General features: G+C 39.1%; 1 protein-coding gene across 2 annotated transcripts in view; it reads left to right on the top strand.

Moving 5' to 3' along the window:
* The window catches only part of sbf2 (SET binding factor 2), a 75,426-nt gene that overhangs the window by 26,967 nt on the left and 22,540 nt on the right, over positions 1 to 25,919 (top strand). For both annotated transcript variants that reach the window (XM_029497715.1, XM_029497714.1), the window contains exons 3-17: positions 297 to 434; positions 3,006 to 3,140; positions 3,628 to 3,738; positions 4,921 to 5,026; positions 8,250 to 8,382; positions 9,363 to 9,471; positions 9,819 to 9,932; positions 10,352 to 10,429; positions 10,674 to 10,787; positions 11,537 to 11,665; positions 11,917 to 12,015; positions 12,157 to 12,361; positions 12,467 to 12,576; positions 13,399 to 13,548; positions 19,300 to 19,368. In XM_029497715.1, coding sequence (XP_029353575.1) covers positions 297 to 434; positions 3,006 to 3,140; positions 3,628 to 3,738; positions 4,921 to 5,026; positions 8,250 to 8,382; positions 9,363 to 9,471; positions 9,819 to 9,932; positions 10,352 to 10,429; positions 10,674 to 10,787; positions 11,537 to 11,665; positions 11,917 to 12,015; positions 12,157 to 12,361; positions 12,467 to 12,576; positions 13,399 to 13,548; positions 19,300 to 19,368 — 1,800 coding nt within the window. The remainder of the gene's footprint in view (positions 1 to 296; positions 435 to 3,005; positions 3,141 to 3,627; positions 3,739 to 4,920; positions 5,027 to 8,249; positions 8,383 to 9,362; positions 9,472 to 9,818; positions 9,933 to 10,351; positions 10,430 to 10,673; positions 10,788 to 11,536; positions 11,666 to 11,916; positions 12,016 to 12,156; positions 12,362 to 12,466; positions 12,577 to 13,398; positions 13,549 to 19,299; positions 19,369 to 25,919) is intronic.

Below are 25,919 nucleotides of genomic sequence, written 5' to 3'. Positions count from 1 at the left end.
AGGATATCCTGTCAAAACTCTCCACGGGGACATTAGGATTAGACGAGCTACGGTAAAATGGTGATTCCATTTCCAAGGTTTTGAAAATGTTACTGGTCGAGAACACCGTAACCAGAAAGCTTGTAACAATGTCAGCGCTTCAACAGAATATTATATATTTTGGGTTTAAAAATCTGAAAATGCATTCTCTGTAGAGATTCATTGTTGCTGAAACACACTATCTGTCTGACCATGAGATTTGTATCAAGATCCTCAATTTTGATGCAATGCTATTTTATTGGCTTTATCTTTTTCAGTTCTGCCAACCTGGAGGCTGGAGGTTGTCCAGAGACAGGAAAGCACCAACCTTCTTCACTGTTGTGCTGACAGACATTGATTCAGACCGGCACTTCTGCTCCTGCCTCACTTTCTATGAGGCCGAGGTCAATCTGCAAGTAAGTCTACCATGTGTACAAACACACACAACCACAAAAACCCACAAGCAACCTCTTCATAAGAATAGTGGTAAAGGGAAACACCCTATACATGTTAAGGCTGAGCTATTCTTTAACATCTTTGTTAGAAAACTTGAGCTCACGATCAGAAGTTCAGACGTATGTTCATAGGGGTATGTCTGCACAATCAGAGGGACATTAAGAACTCAGGATCCATTCCCAGTAGGCTACAGCTGTTTTGGGACTGATGAAGTGAACATATGAGTAGGCAATGCAATGCAAGTTTATTTCTATAACACATTATCATCCACAAAGGTCGCCCAGTGTGCTTAAAAGAAGCCCAACAATAGAAATAAAGAGCGTAAAAAGGGAGAAAAGAAATTTATAAAAACACAGAAAATTATTTATGAATAGCCCTCATATAGTGAAATCTATAATCATAAATATTTTAGTGTCACCCCATCAGACATCAGCCATGTATAGTGGATTCACCCATCTTATAAGGCTCTTTAGGCACAATATTATAGTGATGAGCCTCTCTTTAACTCACAGTCATCCTCATGGGGTCTCTCCTGACTCCTAGAGACCATGGGGTACATATCAGGTACATATCAGTTGAGTAATGTGGTGGCTCTAGTTTTCAATTTTCCATTTTTAGGCTGTTTTTTTTTTTTATTATTATTATTATTGTTATTATTATTTTTTTTTTGGTCAGTTGCATGATAGAAAACAAAGGCCTTTTGGATCCAGTCTAAAAAAATATTGAGCTGGCTTTGTGATGATGTTCTGAAAGAAAGGATGGACCTGCGCTCCCCTCCAGCGTGTTTAATTTAATTTATTCATGCGTACAAGATTGTGGTTGATTATAGATTAGTGGTCTTGGCACAAATGTTCAAACCCCCCTAAATGATTGATTACAGCAAAATGTTTTGATTAAACAATTTTTGCACTTATGAATTACCTTGTTAATGTCCTCCTTTGCCAAAAGCACACACAATACAGGACTAATTGTTTCATTGTGTTTGACTCTGTGAGAGGCCTTCTATGACTCCAGTCACTCTGCCCATGGTAACTTAATAAAATTTTTTTTTCAAGACAGGCGTCAATTACATTCCTGTTATATTAGCAAAAATTTTTTACTTGAATTCAGCATCCCTTTACGAGAAAATCTGTGTCAGTTTTCATCACTGTACAAATCACTTCTGTGTTATTATTAATTATTAAATATTTTGTATTATTTTGGGAATGAGAAAATAATGACAAACATTCCTGTGTTGAACCAAATGGGCCCATTTTTGTAGGTTCTAAAGCATCCAAGGGGGATGGATTTAGGGCAGGTTGCCACATGAAAGCGAGAAAATAACCAAAAATAGCCGAGTTGTTGACTGTTATGGGGTCTTGTTGGAAGACTTAATTGTGGTTGCTTGCGGCTGGTCAGTGAGGTCTTTCAACTGGATAAATATGTGCAGACCAGTGGTTCATCTTATTCAGCTTTGAAGTTTTAATCCTCACGGCTCCCCGGGGGCAGACATTGTCACGAACAATGACATTAGATTTGGGAAATATTTGTGTAATTTTCTCTTTACTGTTATTTGGACAATAGCAAAGCTGTTCACACACAGGCCAAAGTCGATGCTTGTATTAGGTCTGCAGGACAGAATGAGCTGCAGAGACATTGTTCTTATGACAGAAGTTAAGTGCAGAGCCTTAATCACAAATTGTCTTTTTTTATGAAAACATTTGTTTATATTAAAAGGCATCACACTTTACCCAGACAATAAAGCTATGAGTGTATCACAGACTGTACTGTGAAGGAGAATTAACAATGGGAAGCACAGCACCTAATTATTCGATGAAGCTATATTTGGTCTTGTCCAGACATCATGTTTTATTTAAAATAAACACACATTCCTTTATTCAGTGTAAGGTATCGAAGATCTTCTTTAAACGTGAGGGTGTTTTAACAATCTTTACTCTCTAAACTGACATCCTTATCTGCTCAGTCGGATTCCAGGGAGAGTCTAGACAGGCAGCAGAGGAATGTATTTTGACTAATAATTAAACGAAATCCTAAGAATAATGGTGAAATGTGACTCCCATCTAAATGGGATATTTTGATCCCATACTCCTTGGTCCTGAGATACTGAAGCACTTATGGCATGTTTTCATTGCCTGGAGAAATATACCAGATAGTGAGAGGGGCTTTAGTTGGAATTGAGCACTGAGTGGCTGGTTTATCAGTCTTCTGATGAAACTCAGGGATTCAATGGAAACTATTAGAACCAGATTAAGACTTACTTTGTTAGCCAGTTAGATAAATAGTTTAATGATGGCACAAATACGTTTATAGTGTGTATTTGATCAGATTTACAATAAACTGTCCATTTATACTGCCTGTAATCTGCCAATCCACAAATTTTTGCTTGAATAGCAGTCTCATAATAAACAGTAAGCATTGAGCAGTTCATGAGCTAAACCAGGAGCTCAGAAGTGCTGGCATGAAGTCCAGTACAGTCCATGGCACTGTGTTGAACTCTTCACTGAAATAGTTTCTTTTTTTTTATGTTTCAGGGATCAAAGAGTATTGAAGCTGATGGAGATGAAGATGAGGAGGCAGAGGAGGATGGTCTGATCCAGCCAGCTAAAGTGTTTGCACCAAAAAGTCTCATTCTCGTGTCCAGGCTGGATTATCCTGAAATATTCCGGGTACTAAGACAAGATATGATTATATCATGATTAAAAAAATCTTTTTCAGAAGGAATACTTGGATCAGTTCTTACTTGCACTTCTGAGAGGACGCTTATCTGCTGCCTGTTTAGACTCTTGAAAATAGGCATTGTTTTGTTTTTGTTTCCTAGTTTGTTTAAGCTTAAAAACATGCACCAAATCAGATAAATACATACATAAATAAATACCAAAACATACCAAACATATTTACAGATGTAAATTGGTCATTGTTTCTTCAGACTCATGGTCACCCATGCTGTTCATGGGAATAGATTGTCTTCTGTTACCAGGAGCTTTTTAAATAAACATTGCTATGAAACCTGAAAGTCAAAGGCAAATCAGACTTAAATAGGGTAAATGAGTATGATAAATACCAACAAGCTACAATAGTGGTATGTATGCAGCATAGTGTCCTTGTTTTCTTTCCACATAGAATGTCTTTGTTGTAATTTCCTTGTGCTTGCAGGGGTGCTTGGGACTGATCTACACCGTGTACATCGATAGTCTGAATTTCCCTTTAGAGGGTCTGGTGGCCAACCTTTTCACATTCCAGGTTCCTGTAGCTGGTGGTTCACAGGTAAGTAGTGAAATATCACTAAGAACCACTATCCACATGACACATGACACTCTTCTGCAACTTTCCCTTCTTCTCACAAGAGCCAGCAATGGGTCCATGTTGGTCCTGGAATATTGTGAGGCAGAGATTGTTTGTGGAGGTGATGGTTGAGGCCCATTGGCTCAGTGGCGCAGCTACTAAAAATGATTTATGTTTGCTGTGCAGCCAGTCAGGAATATAGTGTTTAGATGGTGCCAGAGATTGTTGTCCAGCTACAGGCAGTAATTTTCTAATACATATTCGTCATTTTTTTCCATCGTGTTACTCAGAGCAAAATACCTCAGCCTGGAGTAGGGTAAAGGACAGAAGAGCTCTTATGTTGTGTTTATAGCACTTTGGAGAAATATATTTAAAATGTCAAGCCATTTAAAATTCCTCATAACAAAAAAAGAAAAATGCAGTCGCTTTAGTTTGTAGTCCTAATGTCAGAAAATGAAGCAGGTAAAACAGTTAATGCAGTTAAAGAGACCATATTTTGCTTTTTGTTTTTACATTTTGAAGTGAAAACCCTGCTACAATGGTTGAGAAGTTGTTATCATAGAGGTAAAAATAAGGAGGGAGAAGAATTCTGTTTACTTGCACAGGACCTCTTAAAGTCCCACGTCTGCAAATTTCGCTTTAGGGAGAACCTCAGCAGTGAAACAGACTTGTTTGCCAAGACATCACCCAGCTAAACATACATATATTTAAAGAATTGTATGAATGAGGCCTTTTGGTCCGTTTGATATTTCACGTGGCTGAAGAACTTTTTTTTTTTCTTCCAGAATCTTAGAGGTGTCTTCGAGCCACTTCACACTTGTCAGCATTCAACATTTTATGTTCGAAGTACCATCTTTAATTTAACCTGATTAGTCAGGTTTTCACATTTTTTAATGCAAGTGTTTTTAAAGGTGGCACTGTACCAATATACACTGGTGAGCATGTGATTGAGTTGTTATTTGTGAGACATAAATGTATTCAAATGTCATACTACTGCAGCTGCAGTGGTGGACATAGCCTCCCAGTGCACTCGACTATAAATCTAAATGAATACCTGTCAGTTTCAGTTGTAAGTGCTTGACCCTGTAAACATTATTGACATAGAAATTTTGCACAGCTGTTTTCTGACCTTCACTGTGTTTGTTTTTTGTTGTGATTTAACAGAAGCTGTTTAGCCTAGGAGCAGGAGACCGGCAGCTCATCCAGACGCCTCTGAATGACATATTGCCTGTCACATGCAAGAGTGTTGCTTTGCTCTTCCAGCAGCTAGGTGGGTCCATGCACTGTGACAACTACTTACTAGTAGTCATGAGACAGGAAGAGTAATGAGTCAGGGCAGAACTTCATAAGGAATGTTTTACCACATCTTAACTAAAGTGTTATGTCAGGTGTAATTTACTTTTTATTGCATGACTCCTGATACATAATTCCTTAAATGTAGAACAATTTACTGCTGCAGGTTCCGACGTTTAAACATATCTCTTTTTTTGGGTTTTTTTTTTTTTTTTTTTTTTCAGTTGCATTTGTGTTGTTGGTTGTTCTTATCAAGGTTGATTTATTAAAGCAGCTTATTTTTTTACAGTATATTCTGAATTCACTCAACCTTGATCCTGATCAGACTTTTAAAGGCATCATTCTGTAGTACCGTAGAAGTATCAGTGACCCATTAAGAGTTCGGGTCAATTGTACATTAAATGTGTCTGAGGCAAGATTATGTAGTTTTCACTCTTTCTGCACATGAAAACAATCTGAAGAACTTTGCTAGTTCTTCAGTGAACTCCAATAGATTTAGTCAGTGAATACGTGCTTTGTTAAAGATACAACATTCCTGATTCATCATGACTCACGTTAAATATAATGTTACCTAGTGTAACGCTCACTTTCTTCAGCCCTTGAAAATTATGATTTGGCATCAAATGAGCCATTGTGCATTAAATTTTTTTGAATGAGTCATTCTTGATTAATCAAGTTCTGTTAACTATTTGCAACCCTGAGCAAAATGAGACTGAAATTAAAGACGGTTTATATTTAGAGCTGATTACCTAAAACATGAGCTTCAAAAAAAATCATTTGTGTATTAGCACCATCCTCTTTTTTGGACAAAGTGGACAACACATTAATGGGGGGTACGTCACTGATAAACATGTGATCAGGGTTATGTGGAAGTCAAGTATTCAATCTGGGATATGTATTCTCGAAACAAAACAATCTTGACATAATACACAGTGATGATCTATGAGTTCATAAACTGGTTTTATTAATCTGTTTAGTACATAGTCCAAGCCCCACAGCATGATAAAGTGTTGTGCTCAAGTCTGACTTGGAGAAGGTTTTTGTTAATCTATTACAGAGAATCACAAACATGTGACATGATGTTGCTTGGTTTGTGTTTGTGTTTCTTTCTTTCTTTTTTTTTTTCAACTTTAGGAAATGCACCTATTCTCTTCCTGGCATGTGAAATATGTAAGGCAGTCAATTGTGGGATCAGAAAGGTGTAGCAATATGTAACAGGTTGTTATAATAATTGTTATGGTTATGTAGCAGACACATGTCACAAGTATCCATCTGAGTCAAGTGAAAGTGACTGACAGACTTCGACACTGACAGAGTTAATCATTGTTCGGCCTTTACTGATTTACCTGCATGAAGAAAGAAAGGTAGAAAGAAAGGTAAACATACATCAGCTGATCAGCTATACTTAAACAGAACAAGTGCATCGTTTTACTGATCAGGCCATTCTTAAGTCTATATAAGGACAAGCTTGTAACTGTGTAGACAGGCAGGTCAACATATCACTCTGTGTGCACAGGTCACCCAAGTCATCAGAGAGGAATGTGTGTTAAACATGTCATACTAGACAGGAAGTACATTCCCCAGGGCGAGATGAAACCACAAATCAACCACCCTGCTGTTTGTTGTTTATTGCTTTTGTGTCTTCCTTTGTCAAGGGCTGTTACTTTTTATTTAGGAATCGGAAATGTGTTGCAATTTCCACAAGATAAGCAAACACCTGAACCTGAGGTGTGATTACGAAATTGTGTGCTCCAGGGATCAGAGCATACTCAAGTGCATCTTTCTCAAAAGAAAAGGTGATATCAAAAGTTTTGATCTAAATTAATATCAATGCACTTGACTCATCTGGTTTAGCAAGACATTCACCATTAAAAAATTTTGTGGAGGCTCTTGTTTCCTGTTTATCACTTAGCTGCTCCACTCAGGCAGCCAAACATCCAGACCCAGTGCCCCCAATGGTACAGATATGTCTGCCAGGGTTCCTCTCTCCTTATCACACAATGTGTGATGAATTGGTCTGTCATTTGCTTGATAGGAAACAATAACAGGAACTGTAAACTCTGAATTCTTCCTGATTGTCACATCGGCATTTGAAGAATTGTTTATACTGTAGAGAGTCTGTAATTTCCTTTGTTTTTCACAAATGAGTTTTCTCCAACTTTATAGTCAGTGATTCACATTAACTGTCCAAATTTCTTGGTGAAAATATGTCATTTTTGTCTTCATGAGCAAGGGGCAGCAGCACCATGACCCCCCATCAGCACAGGTCCAACATGGACCTATGGACTGGAGGAATTCTGAGGTGTGCTTGAAAACAGCCCTTTCAATAAACTCAAAAGCCTCGTTATCAAATTTAGCATTGAGCAGAGGAGTTATCTGCACAATGGTCAGAGACTTAGAGGGGGTTTGTGGGAACAGTAGCCGGCAAACTTGTAGTTGGAGGATTACCGGTCAAAGGTTTTGACAGATGGTTCTTAGTGAGAGGGGTGAATGAGAGAAAAGATGCACCCATTACTTTGGATTAAAGGAATGGAGATGTGGCTATTAAGTGTTGAGCCCTGCAGCTGCAACACCCAGGTAATGGGTTAAGGGAGAAATTGGGCATTGTTCCGAGGATGCAGAAAGGGAAAGAGAGCACAAGTGAGACTGGATACCCAGGTACCCTTCACTGGGCTTGAAAACTGACAACACCTTTAAGGACAGAAAGGGGCAAACACTGGCTGAGAGGTTTGTTTCTGTTGGGGTGGTGCTGATGAGAAGAATGTTAAGAATGAATGATACCCTAAGAGGTCAGTGGGGTCAAAGGTTTAGACTCATCTTCTCTCAGAAGCTATGACATTGGTGTTTTGGGATGTGTCAGTGAGCTGGGGTGTGGGAGGTTAAGTTGGGCAGATTTGGTGGATCAAGGGCACAGGCCAGGAGAAGTGGATGACTCACAAACTGTGGAGAATGCAACAGATCAATACCAGAGGTGGTGGAAAACTGTGTTTTTTAAGTTGAAGTAATGAAATGGGAGGTGGTAGAATATTGTGTGTGTAGGGTTTTTTATTTTATTTTTTATTTTATTTTTTTTGGGGGGAGGGGGGGTGTTGTGTATTGCGTGCCTTCAAAAAAATGCTTGATGAATGACGTGTAGCAATGCGCAAGTCATATTCAAGCCACTGCCTCATTCATGTTATTCTTTTGTTTTCTAATTGCAGGAATCCAAAATGTTTTAAGCCTCTTTTGTGCAGTGCTGACAGAACACAAGGTTTTGTTTCACTCCACCAGTTACCAAAGGCTTGGAGAGGCATGCCGCGCCCTGGAAGCCCTCATGTTTCCCCTTAAATACAGGTAAATATGTGTTTGACCCTAGTGTTGGGACAATTCCTCATGTAACTTTCCACCGATACTTTGGCTGGTGTAAAGACTTTATTGTTATGTTTTGATTGCTGGTTTACCTCAGCCCTAAAGGAGATCACACTTTGTTTAATTTTGTAGTCTAGTAACTTCCAAGGATTTTTCCACTCACTCTCTTTTCAAAATTCAATTGTTCTACATGTGCCTTTCCTCTGTGCAATGATCAGTTTCCTTCTCTTTCTGAAGCAGACTGGTGCATCCATATCCATCATGTGATTTAAAACAAAAAAAAAAGAAAAGAAAGGGAAAAAAAGGAAGAAATCACTGCAAACCATTAAATGCGTTTGCTTTAAATATGATCATTCACAAACTGTAATGCAAGACACTGTTGTTTTTGTTCACTTAAATGTGGGACACAGCTCATATATGTATGTATGTATGTATGTATGTATGTATGTATGTATGTATGTATGTATGTATGTGTGTATACAGTACACATACACACACATATATGAGCAGCACCAATGTGTGAGATTATTGGACCATTGTCATGAAATGACCTATGACCTCTAGGTCTCATGTTTGGCAATCATTCCTCAGTATTGATTTCATGTCTCACAATCATAGTTCATATCAGTATTATAGAGAATTTGTCAGTGTAATAGTTTCTTGCATTTGATTATCATGAAAAAATCCAAAACTTGTAAATGATAACATTGCAAAATGTATGAATGTTATCTGTTAGTCATGCAACAGCCAGTTTCGATCTTTATTGCTCTCTTATCACTGAATGCAAGTTTACTCAATTGAGTTTGAATTTCTTCATCAAATTCACTTGATTGCATGCACTTCCTGCAGGCAAGTTTATTTTAGTCTCATAGTTGCCTAATCACCCAGTAATTCTTCCTTATTTGTTTTACTAGTCTTATCTAACATGTTTTTTGTATCAATTTTTAATGTGCTCTCATGTTCAGTTACCCATACATCCCTATTCTACCTTCACGGCTGTTGGAGGTCCTGAGCTCACCCACTCCCTTCATCATTGGTGTACACTCCATGTTTCAGACTGAAATCCAGGATCTGGTAAGTGATGATGCATTGTGTGCTTCAAGAAATATAACTTAGTTGTGCATGGACCTTGAATATCATGAACTGTCCTTCCCCACACCCGTGAATCATCAACTATTCTTGGCATTCTTTTCTTGATAACCTCAAAATTATGCTGCATCATGATGTTTAACAATATTTTCTTTCAGGTGGCAAGATCGAACTAAACTCCTCTGGTTTCAGGAAGTTTTTGCATATTAAGATTAAGCAGTCTGCTTGGATGTTTTGGCTGGACCTTGTCAGAAATGTGTTGTACCTCGCTGTAAACAATCCAGCTGCAATTAAAGATCCTAACCTATCAGTGTTTTATGCATGTTTACCAGTTGGATGTTATTATTGCGGATCTGGATGGAGGAACCATAAAGATCCCTGAGTGTATCCACTTGTCACCACTCCCTGAACCTTTATTACACCAAACACAGACTTCCCTATCTCTGGTAAGCACCTACATCCGCTCACACGTGAACATTCAGGTGCAAAAATATTATTATTAAATACTTACTCTATAAGGTCATTTACAGAGAGCAAGACTAAATTGATTGATTGATTGATTGATTGATTGAAGTCATATGATTTGGAACACCAAAGACATATGTATATCCTAACCCTACCCTAACCCTTTTTTTACCATGTGTATGTGTGTCTGTCCTTGTCCAAACAAATTAATACACATAAAATACTTACTACAGTAACAGTTTGATTCTTGTACTGAAACTTGCATAGTCATTATAGACTGCTGAATTATCTGGTTACTCATCATTCACTTCTGTTGTTTTTGTAGTTATTGCCGATAGCTGTACAAAAATGCATATGCTTAATGAAAACACAAGTTATCTGGAAAAACATTCTTTTTAAGGTTTTGCACCCCGATCTGGAGATAGCAGACAACGCGTTCCCTCCGCCTCGCACTGCACCCTCCAATCTCAAGTTGTTGGTAAGTCAGTTTCGCTATCATAGACTTAATTCATGTATCCTGCGGTGTTTAATTTTGAGCAGTCATGTCCTCCCCCACAAGAGGAGGATACATTTGCTTTAATCAAAAAAGATATCTTACAGCAAAATATTAGGCAGGGCTCAAACTAACGATAATCCTTTACCCTCCAGACAACATGTCTGTTGTATTTATGAGACTGCAGTTGTGGGATAGCTGGGTGATGAAGTGTATGTCTCTGTTCTAGGATAAAGAGGTGAGGGCTGTCTTTCTCAGGCTGTTTGCACAACTGTTCCAGGGCTACAGGTCTTGCCTGCAGCTCATTCGGATCCATTCTGAACCAGTTATTCATTTTCACAAGGTGAGAGAAAACAACATATTGGAGCTTCCACTCTGGAAATGTAGAGGTCCACCAGTGAGTGTGGAATAAATTGTAAAGACCTGACAGATAAACCTGTCAGGAGTGTATAGGTTGTATGTTTGAATATGTTTGTGGAACGATGCATGTTGTTTTAAATGTGTCATCAGGTCTCCGTGACTCTTCTCTGATTCTATCCTTTTGTTTATCCAAGCTTCAGACACAGACCCATAACCTTGGGCAAAGCCCGGCAATGAGCCGTATGAAAAGTATTAGGTTTACATTTTTGTTTTGGGCTAGCATTTTTGTTTGTTCATGTCTATGGTGTGTCCATGGTAACCCCTCAGTACATCATCCCCAAAGTACCCCACATGGATCACATTATAAACAAACGCTTTGCTTAGTCGCCTGGTATCACTTAGTGGAGGAGGTTTGAGAGAACTGTGCTTCGTCTCTTCTACCAACAAACACAAATAATTATGCATAAAGTAAATCAAAACATTTACATGTAGTCATTCATAACTAGATTTATTTCCTTTTTTATACATGGTCTCCAACATATCCAAGGTTTCAAGCATAAAAGATGTCAGTGTGAGGACCCTTGCAAAGATACTGTTGCAGATCTCGTAATCTTGATCTAAAAATGGTTGTGAGCAAAATACGTCGTTTTCAGGTTACACTATGTCCATATGAAAATTATAATGCTCCCATCTGTGCAGGATTGTAATTGCACTAATTCTTACATTATCCAGACTGCCTTCCTGGGCCAACGAGGCCTCATTGAGAATGATTTCCTGACCAAGGTTTTGGATGGCATGGCCTTCGCTGGCTTTGTCTCAGAGAGAGGTCCGCCGTACAGAGCCTGTGATCTCTTTGATGAGGTACTGAATCATGATGCTGCATTTAAAGCCCAACTTTTTACCTTTATCTCGCAATCTGTAAGTGAGCAAGGTCTTACGCAAATATTGTTTTACACTTTTCAAATGTTTTGATATAAATTGCTCACATATGGTGTATGATTATCTGTTATATTCCGTTTTTACTAACCGTCCTGTAGAAACATTTCATCAGTAGAACCTTTGAATATGTTCGCCTAAAAGTGCACATAACTGTTTTGTTTTTTTCTTTGCAGCTGGTGGCCTTAGATATTGACAGCTTTAAGGAAGAAGAGGTCAACCCTGCTATGCTCCAGAAGCGCATCAGGGAACTCTCTGAGCAGCTGTACAGAAATGCAAGTCTTGATAAATCTAACTACGATTATATCTCTGCTGTTATAGCATAAGGAAGGATGTCACTATGGCTGACCGGTGTGCATTAATATTATACCCAAATGTCAATTCTATGAATTCATTTTGTTCCCTGGTGTATGTAGGAGAACCCAAACCCCCACATGGCATTCCAAAAAGTGCCTCGACCATCAGAGGGATCCCACCTCCGTGTGCACCAGGTTCCCTTCCCACTGCTGGCTGATGAAAAGGTGGAAAAGCTCTTACAAGAGGGTGTGGCCAAACACAGCACTACACCGCTTTCTGTACGACCTGAGAGGAAGTGTGTTGTACCTGCTGGACCACCTGTTGGTAAGGCCAACTTTGAATGTCTATCACAGTGCAATACACACTGCACTGCTGTAGATGGTGGTTTAGATGTAAACTGCAGTGGTTCCTCTTCTTTCTGTATTTCAGTGTCCATCATGGGTAAGACTGGATCAGTGTTTAACAGTGCTCGGAGGCTGGAAGTGGTGCGCAACTGCATATCCTTCATTTTTGACAACAAGAACTTGGAGACTGAAAAGGTGATGCAGTGTTTTTCATCATTGGAGCTAATCAACCTGTCCACTAACTGGAAGCATCTGTCCAGTTAGTCCAGTTGTGTTCAACCACTCTGACAGGCTGTAGATCTCTTCACCTTAATCATCCCGATCATCATCTCCCGTCATTAAAGCCCATGCCAATATCCACTGTGAATCTACGTTGTTACGTTGCTTACTTGGCTAAGCATTAATTATTATTTCAACATAAAGGGTAATTAATTTCCTCTCACTTGAGCCTGCCTCTATGGACATATATACTTCAGAAAGATATCAGTTCAAGCAAGTTTTCCTTCATAATGGCCCCATGTGAGTGAAGTCATAGGTGAATGTGCTTAAAAAAAATGCTGGTGTGTTAATAATGGGATTGTTGCCAGTTATTTTATACATCCCTGTGCCTTCTTATAGGGGTTGTATAATACGGGCCTGCATCTCTCTGCAAATGTAAAAGTGTACAGCATGGTTCCTATGAACACCCCATGAAGCCAATACATTTTTGCCAAACTTTGAGCATGAAACACCACGGCTGCTACTTTAACAGCAGATTAAAGAAGCGGGACGTTCATACCATCTTTAGCTGTGCGCAGAGAACAGATAGCAAAATAAAATTTGCAATCTTTATCAGTGGTTTATAAAATAAGGGTGTGCTTTCTGAAGAAACTTGACAATCTCAACAAACAAAGACGTTTTTGTGTTTTGAACAAATACACATTTTTAACACACTTTTGTCTTTGCAGTCAGCCTGGCATGTCAGATCAGCCACATTTTTCTTTTTAAAACTTTCTTTGCTTACCCCATGCTTAACAGACACTGCCCGCTGCGCTGCGTGCACTGAAAGGCAAGGCAGCTCGCCAGTGTGTGACAGATGAACTGAGTCTCCATGTTCAGCAGAATCGTGCCATCCTGGACCACCAACAGTTTGACTACATCATCCGTATGATGAACTGTGCCCTCCAGGTAAAAAAAAAAAAAAAAAAAAAAAAGAGTTCATTCTTGATGCATCTTGACTGTAAACTGATAGGAAATGTACAGTCCATCAAGCCAGGGAAGAAAAGGAAGTTGTGGCTTTTATGTCTTATAATGTCAAGATCTTGATATACATAGATGATAAAATCAGTCAACTAATCTGTCAGTTGACTGATTTTATCATCTATTAAGGAAAACATTCACTGGACCTGACCTCCTAAATGGAACAATGGCCTGCTTTATTTTTTTTTTACCAGACAACAAAAAACTGGAGAAATTAGAGAGAAAATCTACATTTAGTATTTACTATAATCTGTTACAAATTTTCAGACCTAATGCAACATTCAGTGAAAATGCATCATACATCAGAAACTCTAATTTGCAGTACGTATCTGTGGATTTTAATCTTGATCAGAAATCAGAAATTTAAATATTACTTTCTGGTGTTTGAATAATTCACTTCTTTTGGTCCAGCAGAATTACCAGAACATGTGACAGTGAACCCAATTTCAGAGATTTAGCAGCATTTCCTCTGATGCTGTTCATTGTTTATCAGATAGTTTGTCTCTTCCTGGTGCCTTGGGACCTCAGCTACTTGTCAAAGTGAGTAAATCATGTGTTTTTGTGCAGCTTGTAAAGAGTCAGTGAGGCTTCACTCAACCATAGCAGCAGGTATTTATTAGTAGCTCCCCGTGTTTTACTGCCTTGAATCAGCCCTTTCCAAGGATTTTAATAATTTTAAGCAGTCCTCGCAGAGTGCAGGTTTTATGGAATAGCTTCAGATTCCAGGGATTATTCCCTCCCCCAAATGATAGAAAGCCAATTAATCTTTGCATCTGCCTCAGCCATTGACGTGTCATTTGCTCGACAATAACACAACAGTTCTAAAGAAACCAGTTGCAGTAGTGAACGTCTTCAGTAAAATAATACCTTCAGAAATGTCACCGCTTTAGTTATGAATGTCTTTCAAGCTATGCAGGAAGGTGTGGAAAGAAAAGCTTGCCCCAGCACTCCTTTTATGCTGGGAAGTGTTAGACAGTCTTTATTTTCTGGGGCAGACATGAAATCTTTTTCATAGTTTATTAATAATGTTTGTTAAAACTCAAAATCCACCATCTACCTTGCATCTTTTTTTCATCAAGCCTTTAATTATATTTTAAGTCTATATTGATTCACAGCTGCAGGCTGATTTTGGTGTAATACTCTCTGAGAACCAGCTATTCACTGCATCATTTTTGTTCCTGTACATATATTTTAATATTCCAAAGCTGCACATCCAATCATCTGCCTTCAACTGCCTTCAGGAGAATAATATGACATGCAGAGTTAAAAAAAAAAGGTTTTGCAGTGCTTATTTTATCAAGGATAGATAGCATAATAACAGACCATTATTAGGCAAATCTAGAAAAACACAGACTTAGTATGTACTTAAATTTAAATTTGCAACATATTCTGGTAAACCCACGATACTGTGGTAAACCTACGAACACTGTGAGAAACATCTATCTTATCTAACCTTTAATATTGATTAAGATCAGTATTTTATTAAAATATTGCTGAATATTAAAACAAGAGTTTGAGTGAGTTATACAGACAAATTTCCTGAACTTGGAATTCTTGATATGCTGTTGAAGAACCACTGATATTCAGCCACTTTGTGGCTGGAGGGTTTTCACACTTGGAGAATAGACTAAAAACAGAGTGTACTTTGGTTAAAAGATCCACGGAATAACTCACCAATTGATTCCTGTTTGGTCTTTCCTTTGTTTGTTTTTTTTATTGTTTATTGTTTATCATGCCTTCTCTTACTTAAAAGTGGAAGCCAAACATTTGGCCTCAGTTGTATTGTAAGTGATTCAACACAGACTAGCTATGAAGAGTATTATAAATAGTAAATCGATGTGCCAGTAATTACTTTCATATTCTGCACACTATCCTTTCAACGCCCAGCCACATAGGAACATCAGAGTGTTGCAACATGGAGCGCCCGAAGTTGTGTGAGATCCGTCATTGCCTAACAATGCCAAACTGACTTATTCTGTAAAAAATGTCATTTCCTCTTTACATAATGACAGCAAAATGCCTCATTGGGGTTTCTGGCATACAATTTTATGTAACACATTGATTTGTAATGACTTCATTGTTATAGGGCAAATTTCAACATTTATCATTTAAGTGTCAAGTCCAGGGTAAGTGACAGTTCTGGGCTGTCTGGTTGTAATCAGCGTTCCCTTTGAAATATTCGCAGGGGAGCTTAGCCAGGGGATGCGTAAAAAAAAAAAAAAATCACAAAAGCTCAAAGTTAGAACATTAGAATCAGGTAATGTTCCTTGTCAGTAATAATGGTTATAAACTATAAAAAGCTGTCACTTTTTTTTTCTCTGATTCACAAAATAATGTAGAAACATTCTCTGAAATGAGTTGACTTGGTCTAAATGTTTACAGTGACCTCTTTTTCCTGTTTAAACATCTGTTGTAGTTGTAATCTGTGCCATTCCTCTGCCATGAATCACACACAGTAACAATCCTAATTAAGGCATTTGAGTTAATTACCCGTGTGTGTGTGAACAAGCACGCACGCATGTGCGTCGTCAGTGCTTCAGCTTTTAGATGTCAATGTTGCACAAGCCATGTGGGGGAATGAGCCCTGCTGTGGATGTATCCTGGCATCCCAACCATTTCCTGTCAGATAGGATTATGAGCCCTCTGTGCTGCGCTCTCTCTCATGGCCAAGTGCCTCATGGTGGTGCTCAAAAACATGCTCTAAACGGCAGTTTACTGTGAGAGGAGGATAAGGCGGGGAGTCCATGGGAGGTGGCTGTATGCAGCATGGAGTCAATGAGTTATCCATGAGTTTGCACTTGACCATCTGTTGCAAAAACTTGCATTACACACTGATGTTCGGAAAAGTTCAAGCAGTATATGATACTTTATCTCACTGGTCTATTTGAATTGCAGACTTTTGGAGTCTCATAAACTGGTGCCCCTGCCAAATGAATGTGTCCTCTCTATTTCGCCATCCACCGTGGAGCCCCTGGCTATCAGCTGGGATTGAATCACTTTGAGGACTTCTTTTAATAGTCAAGAGAAGACTTTGTTGCATTTTTACAGTATTTGGATCATAAATAATTTGTATGCTGTGAGAACATGTCCCCTGTCTGCTTTCATGGCCTTGATGGACTGCCTTACATAACATGGTCACTGGGAATCTGCACTGGGCATCATTCCCATGTTCAGATATGTTTTCTCTAGGGTGACCACCAGTACGGCCAGGTAAACATCTGCGTCATTCGATTTCGTGCTTTTGCTATGGGATCCCAATTTTTCGCTCATCCTGACGGCACAGTGCTCAACTATGAAGTTTGTTCCTGTAGATATTAATGATTCAAGCCACAATTAAGAGTTATAGCCCCCAAGTTAAACATCTTAAACAAGTCTCGTAAAAACATGGCGCTGGTGAATTCTTCTCACAGCTTTCCTGGAAGGTGCACATGTCTTTGAAACACACAGGAAGCTCTTGTTTGTTCACATCCTCCAGCGTTTGTGTCACATGCTCAAGCTTCTTGTTTTTGCTCATTGTATACGTGTCCAGAGGCAGAATGGCTGTTAGTCATCACAGCTATAACAGCTCCTGCAACTTCAAGGATGAGGGGAAAATCATGTGACTACAACAAATAATAGGAAGAGAGCAAGGCTGCAGGGTGTCCTCATACACAAAAACACAACACCCTCCTATTTCTCCGTTTCAATTCCTCCAAAATCCCAAAAAAAAATCCCAAAAACTCAACTAAAGTAACTCAGTAGATATGATTTCTTAAATCAGTTAACCTCCTAATTTGAGCTGTAACCTGGCCTCTCTATCATTTTACAGGAGATTAAGGTGTAGGTCTGTCGGTGATAATAAGGGGCTTAGGTAAACCTAATGATGTCAGTTTGTATGAGGAATGATGTGTTGAAGAAGCCTTTGGGCACAGCTAGTAACGTCTTCTCTGTCTGAGGCATGACTGCAGCCTTTTAGGTGCAAAAAAATTACCCTCAGCGTATGTTTCTGTTTTGGCAAACTAATAACATACATTACTCGACATGGCCAAACATCACTTTTTACACCGAAATCAAACTGAATTGTTACAAAGTCACACATTTGTGCCTGTGCGTTTCCGGTTCTATTTTGACTGAGGCCCATGAACCCCTGTGACCTGCAGCATTGTTAAGGTTGCTGGTAAACAATGCTTTGGGCCCACTCCAAGCTGGAACATTTTAAAGCAACTGGAATAAGTGCAAAGAAGAACACTAGTGACAGAAATAAAACAGTAAGCATGTTGTCTTAGTCGACAGGGGGAAAGACTTTCAAGTGTGGCTGATGATGTGTTTTACATTTTTCTCCCCTCTCTACATTCTTGGTGTGTGTGTGTGAGTGAGAGAGAGAGAGAGAGAGAGAGAGAGAGTGTATGTATGTGTGTGCTTGTGAGGGATGGTGGGAATAGACGACCCCTTAGCAGACCATTATCAGTAAGTGGAGCATTCTTCTCCCTATTTCTCCTACCAAAATTGAAGACTGATAGTACATTGCGCAGTTAAAAAAAATCCCAGAAAACAACAACTTAGTCATGTAGAGAAGAAAAAAGGAAAAAAGAGGAGCTGAAGAGGAGAAATTCTTGGGACGTACACATTTTATGGCTATGTGGCCCCACTCAGGGTTATGGGGTGCAGCACCATGACCGAATCAGCACTGTTGTCTGCTCATGGTCCTAAATTGTGTTTCCTCTGGCCATTCTCATTTACAGAGTTCAACAAATAAATCCCTACAAAGCTTACCAGACATAAGTACCAATTTCCTGTGAATTAAGTACTTTCAATTTCGGTTTGTGTCCTTCTCTTAGATTCTCCTGTTAGCATCATTCTCTGTAATCTCTGCAGGAAAAGTTACTCCAGTGAAAGTAACATTAAGTACCACTGCGCCGCCTCTTTGACATAAAACAATCACAAACACAAAGACGCTTTGGCATGGAGTCAGTTTTCAAAGTGGGAATAAATAATAAAACCATTCCCTTATTTCAAATAAATAAAAACAAAAAAGGGGAATGAAATGAATTATGATTTCTGGCTAGTCATGGCTGTTTGATGAATTGACAAAGCATTTTATGGTCAAAGTGAGAATACGTTTATGCAGCATCTTCTTGAATTAGATTTGTGTGGCAAATCTAGTTCAGGAATGCAAAACATAAAATTACCAATAGATTAAAAACTGGAATGCTCTGAAAATTGTGTCAAGGCGGGGATTATATAAGGCTATTGGAAGCATATGTCCTCATAGCTAAGCGGAGCAGCGAGGGATTTTTGCAGACCTCTTTTTTGAGCATCACCCTGACATTTAACAAGACAGAGTGTCTTTATGTAACAGGAAGTTACATTTGCTGAAAATTCTTTGCCCCCTCCAGAGTTCTCTCCAGATAACACCTGTGCATCACTAACATACTGTTTCCTCTTAAAAGGGTTTCATTTCAGATTAGATTTGGTGTTGCTGTAATAAAGTAGTCCTACATTAAGAGCTTTGAAAGTTATCGAAGCTGATCCAAAAGTCTGCAGCCGGGTCCTCTTCTGATTCTGACGTGTGGCCTCGCTGCTGGAAACCGGTGCTACTTGTTTGGGGGCTGAAGTGCGAAGGTGTTCAGAGAGCTGTGGAACATGTCTCCTGCTGTGCCCTGGCCTGCTCTCACTTCTCCCCTGTTGTTCTGTACACAGGACTGCTCCAGCTCAGAAGAATTCACGATGGCTGCCGCACTGCTGCCCCTGTCAACAGCCTTTTATAGGGTAAGGAAATTCATTGAAAAGAAAGCTGTATGCTTAGCGCAATGCTTGCATTCCTTGTATTTCATTTTCATGCATTCAGGCTAAATCTTGGTAAAGTATGATGTAATGTCAATTCTCTAATTGGAATATTTAACCAGTCAGTACAACCAAAAAAAAAAAAGTATACTGTAAGGTGTAGTCCAAAAAAAGGTAACACACTCATATAATGGGTTTCTAGCCATGCATATGTTGCAGTAATAATCTCAATAATTTGAGATATTCAATCTCTTTTTTGGGGGGTGCCCCAAAATATTGGCAAATTACCCTTAACATCAACAATTAATATTCAGTGTGTTACCAAAGGTAGGATAATTAACCTCAAGGACCAGTGGCTTTGTGGCCACATATCCAAACAGCCGCCGACATCACTGTGGTCAGTTTTCTGCTCAACTTTTGTTTTTATTATACATCTGCTGTATGCTGAAGTGTTGTATGTTCAGTATACAGGTCAGTATACCATCTGTTGTCAGGGTTTTGGAGTTATATCTGTGGCACATGCAAATATTAGATACAATTGATGTCGTTATACTCTGTGTCCATTACATAGTGCAGTATGAACTTTATTGATCAGCTACAAAATGTCTGAACCACGCTAACGGTTTTAGGCAGGTGAGAATAAGACGGCAACCTTCTCGACTGTTGACCTTTGCTGACCCTCCAGCATCCATATCCACAGAGCATTGTGTTAAAACGCTAAATCGGGCAGCATAAAGGAGCAGGCTTGGCGATCAGTTTCCAAACCACATTATCAACACAGGGTAGAAGTCGTGTTTACCACAACTATGTCACCCCTGACTTGCTTGTTGCTACGGCGACAGACACAACTGTCTGCATTGGCATTTTGCTCGGGCACCAGTGGCATACCGCAATGTGCAGGACCCTGATCTGGCTTGCTCCCTTCTGCCAAATGACTCATCCAGTTCACATGCCCCAAGTGAACTGGATGCTAGCATGCAAGTCTGTTTGATAAGCTGTATATGTTTATTTGATTCTTTTCTCTTCAAGGCCACCAGCAAAACTAACTAAAAGTAATCATTTATGTTAAAGTTTCATAGCTTGATGTATGCTTGTTAATTTTTTTTCATCATAAGAACATCCATTTATCATTAGACACAGTTATTGCACAATGGAGTGATTTCCTGCCGTTTCAGTAACAATAATATACATGATTCCTTGTCTGGCACTGACAACTCATGAGAAAAAGGAATATTTTGAGAATGCAATGGTCTCTCCCTGTTATTTACAGATGATTGGAACTGGTGATAAGTCTGAGCTGTGCTTTATCCAAGGGGTGAAAAGTAAAGTGAGGTCAAGAGGGACTCTGCCAAAGTTATTTGTAATCTCTGGTTTAGAGGTACAAGGATCATGCAGTAGTAATGTCAGAAAAACAATGCTTGGTAATGAAGCAGTCCAGCAGCTGTCATCATGGGTGTGAACACAGAGGCATCTGTGATCTTGACAGCTAATATTTGATACATCATACCCTGTGTTAGACATTTCAAGACCTGTTAAAGCAACCCTTGTTATCTGCAAATGTTAGTATCATAAAATGTGGCCTCGTAAATTTAGTGGCACAAATTCAGCAAAGAACAGTTTGCTCAATGACACAGAATCATAAATAACCATGTGTTTACATAACAGACAGTTTATTTTTGCAAAACTTTAACATATTGAGATCAGATGTTATTATTCAGATATCTGTTGGGTCTTACTCTGCTGTGTTCACGTTGCTTGGTCTTAACACAGATGGTTGTAGTAAACCTAACAGCAGCTATCTCGTCTATAAATGTTCAACCAGCTGTTGAGTGTGACCAAACAAGAGGGTAAAATTCATCCAAATCTTTTCATTGAGGTTTTTCACAGAGTACAGACGAGCTGCGAGTGAACAGAAAAACAAAAATTACATGAGACAGTTTGACATTTGAAAAATGAGCCCTATTCACTTTTATGTAAGGAAAGAAGTGTAAGGTGTAAAATATCTCTTTACTGATCGAAGAAAATACAAATGATCCAAATATGGAACAAAGCTATTTCCTTGTCCTTACCAACAAGATTTCAGTGGCAGAGATGAACTTGGCCTTCAAAGGAGAAGCTCTATTTCTTCACTATCTCAAAGCATGCCACAATGCTATAATTGACGTGAGTACATTGATTAGCTGGGCAATCCAACTAGCATCAGCTCCCATCCAAGAAGAACTGGAGAAACATGGTTTGTGTTATTCAAGACAGGGAAAGTTGCAGAGCTGCAGGAAAGAGGACTTACTATGGAACAGTTCAAGAGGGTCAAGAATTCTCCTCATAAGGAGAAGATTGACTTCTTATAAGCAAAAGCTCTTACTGCCTGAAGGAACTAGATATATTATTTCTTTACAAAAGGGCCTCGACAAGTGACTTCAACCTCCACAGGTGTTGGAAAATGATATTGATATTGGACTGCTTATTTGTCTGCAAGCTTTCACCAAGAGACATGTCCTATTCATCATGAGTTCAGTAACGACCCGCTGGGTGTCTTGGTGTTAGAGATGAAAGGATGTAATGTTAATGTGCGTATTGTTAATGTGTCAAAAATGTTTAAAAAGTGATAATACATAACATGAAATAACAAAGAAGTGCTGGGTTTTCTGCATGGCCACCCTGTAAACAAGGGAGACTCAGGCTCAGACAGCCTGGTTGAAAGCATCAAGGGGGCTGATAGGAATCTCAAAATTTTTACCATATGATTTTAGGTGCTGCCATAGACTCCCATTGCACTCAAGGAGGTGTAAAGAACGTGAAGAGGAAAAGCTACAAACATATTGGCTGCCTTTGCACCCAAACATATTTTTTGCCTGTTTTGTTTTTCTTTTTCTTTTTCTTTTTCTTTTTTTTTTTTTTTGCTTTAGCTTACCTTGCAATAGCAGTCAAAACAAACTAAAGTCAGACATTGGTCAAGTTCCTGTTTGGTTTTCTTTGGCAGGCTTACACTGTGTTAACGCTTAGTGTGGTACTGTCCCCATGGCTCTTAAGTCTCCAGGTCAGGGAACGTGGGAAACTCCCTGCACTGAACTGTCTGCTCCCAGAATCTGCTGGACTTTGTTTAGCTTCATTTCTTGAAATATGTTTACATGAACATCTTGTGTTATTGACCAACATTTCATGGCTCTAATGTGTTGCTTTCCTTTTTTCTGTTGTTTCCCTTAGACATGACCCTTCTTATGCTCATAAGAGCATTAAAAACATGAGGGGCAGTATTTGACGGATATTTGTGAACACTGACATGGAACTTTAAGCTGATTAACAAAATGTTCTTTGGCCTCAACTGTGTATATATTCAGTTTGTGTAGGTAATATTAATCTAAAAGTTGCACAATATTTGCACAGTGGCCGTTTGTTGGAGGTGAGGTTTTACATTTAGCTGTAATTCTCTGGCATTAATTATCTAGCAGTGAGAGGGTTTACTAGGAGATTAACAGGTGTTCATAACATCTGGATCTGTTGTTATTCTAACCTCGTGATATTCTTACTTTTGAATGTGGCATTCAAATAAATGTCCCTACCAGGAATGCATAGAGCAGATAGAGCAGCCAGTGCAAAACCCCAAAACAATTCTTGATGACTTGCACAACAAAAACACTTGAATGTTAGCATTCTTTCACCCATAGTTTACACATGGGAGATTTGGCAGCTAGCTCCATAAAACTGCTTTTCACTATGTCCTCCTGAGGAAAATGACGCAGTACTGGTGACCTTGCTGTAGTTTACTTCATTTGGGAGCATTTACTTTCTTGTACATCAGCCTTTTACAGCGTTCTGGCCTGTAGATACCATAATGTGTTCGTCCGACTTTGAAAATACAGTTTTCTTTTTGTTTATGTGACTGAACGCTGTTTTTAATGAAGGCTTTTTCATGGTTTCAGAATGTGTATACTACCTCACATCACAATGACTCATTCAGGACTGCAACACAGGAGGAAATGGATTGTGCGCAGGTCATCCATGCATTCCTAAAAAGAACTTGTCCATAAATAATGACTGTTTTTGTGTGGACAATTCAGGAATGTTATGATTTCTGCCAAAACACTTGTAAATAATGTTGCTACCCCCAGGGTGGCGACATATCAGACACGGCAATCTTCCTTCAGTGTCTACACTCCCTTCGGTGACAACACACGCCAGCTCTCATTCTCTGAGACACACAGTTGACATTTGAGATGCAGGTTGGCTGTCCAGCTGATGTTTGGAGGCCACTGTCAATCATACTTGGAACCTTGGGACCCTTTCCCAAGGTTCAAAACAAGATCCCAAATCCCGATAGCCTCATTCCTCTCAGCTACGCACTTTTTCTATTTTGTTTCCCCCAGTGATTTTTCTGTTGTTCTTCGTCCTTTTCTCCATCATCTCTGAATCCTCTTCTTCCTCAGTAACGAGCCTAGATAGGTCTGATATTTGTGTACTCCCTCCTTTCCCTTCATCTTCACTTGCTACTTTCCCTTCTACCTCCCTTTCCTCTGCTTTCTTCTCTCCTTTCCCATCCTCCTCCTTGAACATCTGTCTTTTGAATGTGTTTAAGCTCCATGTATTTTCATGTTAGGAAGGGCTGACCTCGGTCACAATGACCTGCACATACCTGATAAGTCAAAAAAGGGCAGCATAGACAAATAGCACACACACAGAGCTCCGTTACATAACCATACACACACAATCACACATCTGCTACAACACATTTAACAAAACACTGTGGCCATCCATGAGACTGAAGTTTCTCTTATAATTGTCACCATTATTATTATTCATGAGCACGTGCCATCCAGGTTCACACTGTAAGTTTTGACTTTTCTGTAAAGTTGACAGGCCAATTATTCTACAATATGCCACTCTGTCAGCTTCAATAGTCCTAGCTTTGGCAGCAATGTAGCCTCAAAGTATTTCTTACCATCACAGATGTGCCAGATGTACCAATGTAATATTATCAAGCTCCATTTAATGTTATTCTGGTGTTAATTTACTGTGTGTCTATACCAGTAACGTTTCAGGTAAAATCTGTATTGGATTATCCACATTTAACGAGATGAGGTGAATTCATAATAATATAGGACTGGCTGAAAAAACGATGTATCTGTCCATTGCAATTTAGAAATGATGTGTTACAATAACATATTCTTTTCCACAGCAGACCACTAATAACATGTTTGACTTTACAAAAAAACAAAAAAAACAATATTATAAGTGTCAGATTCATATATTAGGCTAAGTGTTCAAATACAATCCACCATGGTACAGTCAGCTGGGGGTCTTGATAAAAACTTAGAATATTAACATTTTCCATAACTAAAGTAATGTCAGGATTACAGTTGCTAGTGTTTGTCTATATAGATGTCTAATAGTCATTATTTTTCTAATAGAATGGACATTTTTTTTGGGGGGGGGGTGCTGGCATCTGTGGTCTGTGTTTATATCTTAAAGTGAGCCAGTTGGGTCTTTTACATCTGTTAACCAGCATGATATCCCCTGCTCATTCTTGAAGGCTCATGAAAATCTGCTGGACGCAGCAGAGTCAGTGTCACATTTCCCAAAAAAGTGGTTTCATATTTGAAATCTAATATTAGAAGGAGAGCAGCATGAGACTCTGCATCAGCAAATGTGTTCTAACATGTTGGAGCTTGGTTCAGCTTTGCAAGTTTTTTACCATTTTTTTTTTTCTTCTATCAGAATTATAATGATGGATGGTGATTGATGTACGAACTCCCCAAAATCAGAAATGGGACACGACTGTAGTAAAATGCGCCGTTGGGGCATTAGCTCTCTGAAAACTCCCTATTCTCCAAACACTGCTCTCTCTTGGCTTCTGCACCATCACACTGGGAATAGAGCTGTTTTGGTTCTGTCTGTTATAATTACAGTAACCCCTCTAGTTTTCATCCTTCAAAGGAAAACTCTGAAGTGATAATGGAAAGTACTGTAAAGTGTCCAGCTCGGGGGAAGAAAATCAGAAGCTAATCTAATAAGGCTTGTGCCTTACACGTGGCCCACAGAGTCTACAGGGAGATGAATGGTTGGTGAATGATGATTTGTGGCCGGTCACTTATTGGCACATTGTATTCCTGGTTTTGGCTGTTATGTTATTTTTGCTATGATGGTATTCCTCCATCGCCTGCAGTGTTTGCCTTCTGCTTTTCCCTGTGTGGACCAGTGTTAATGCGTTTGGTTGAGAATTGTTTTTTCCCTTTACCTATTTGCATGCAGCAGGTGCCTTACTCTTTAGTCCACACTAGTGAAAAATAACAGCTCTGTTTTCCAAACACATTCAGACACGGTGGAAATTCAGGCTGATCTGTAAGTCTACTTTAGGTTGTTGTCTGTCATAAACTTACAACTCACAGAGAATGATTCCTTTCATTTTAATTCTGATGGCCTACTTATTTTCTTGTTTTCCCACTTCTTGGTCAGTGTTTTTCTGAACTCGGTTCCATGGGAAACTACCCACAGTGCAGCCCTTGGACTGATATGGATAGTGCAGTATCGCACATCAACAT

The sequence above is a fragment of the Echeneis naucrates genome, chromosome 3 (genome assembly GCF_900963305.1).
Source record: "Echeneis naucrates chromosome 3, fEcheNa1.1, whole genome shotgun sequence".
NCBI lineage: Eukaryota > Metazoa > Chordata > Actinopteri > Carangiformes > Echeneidae > Echeneis > Echeneis naucrates.
This window is presented reverse-complemented; position numbering and strand designations above follow the sequence as displayed.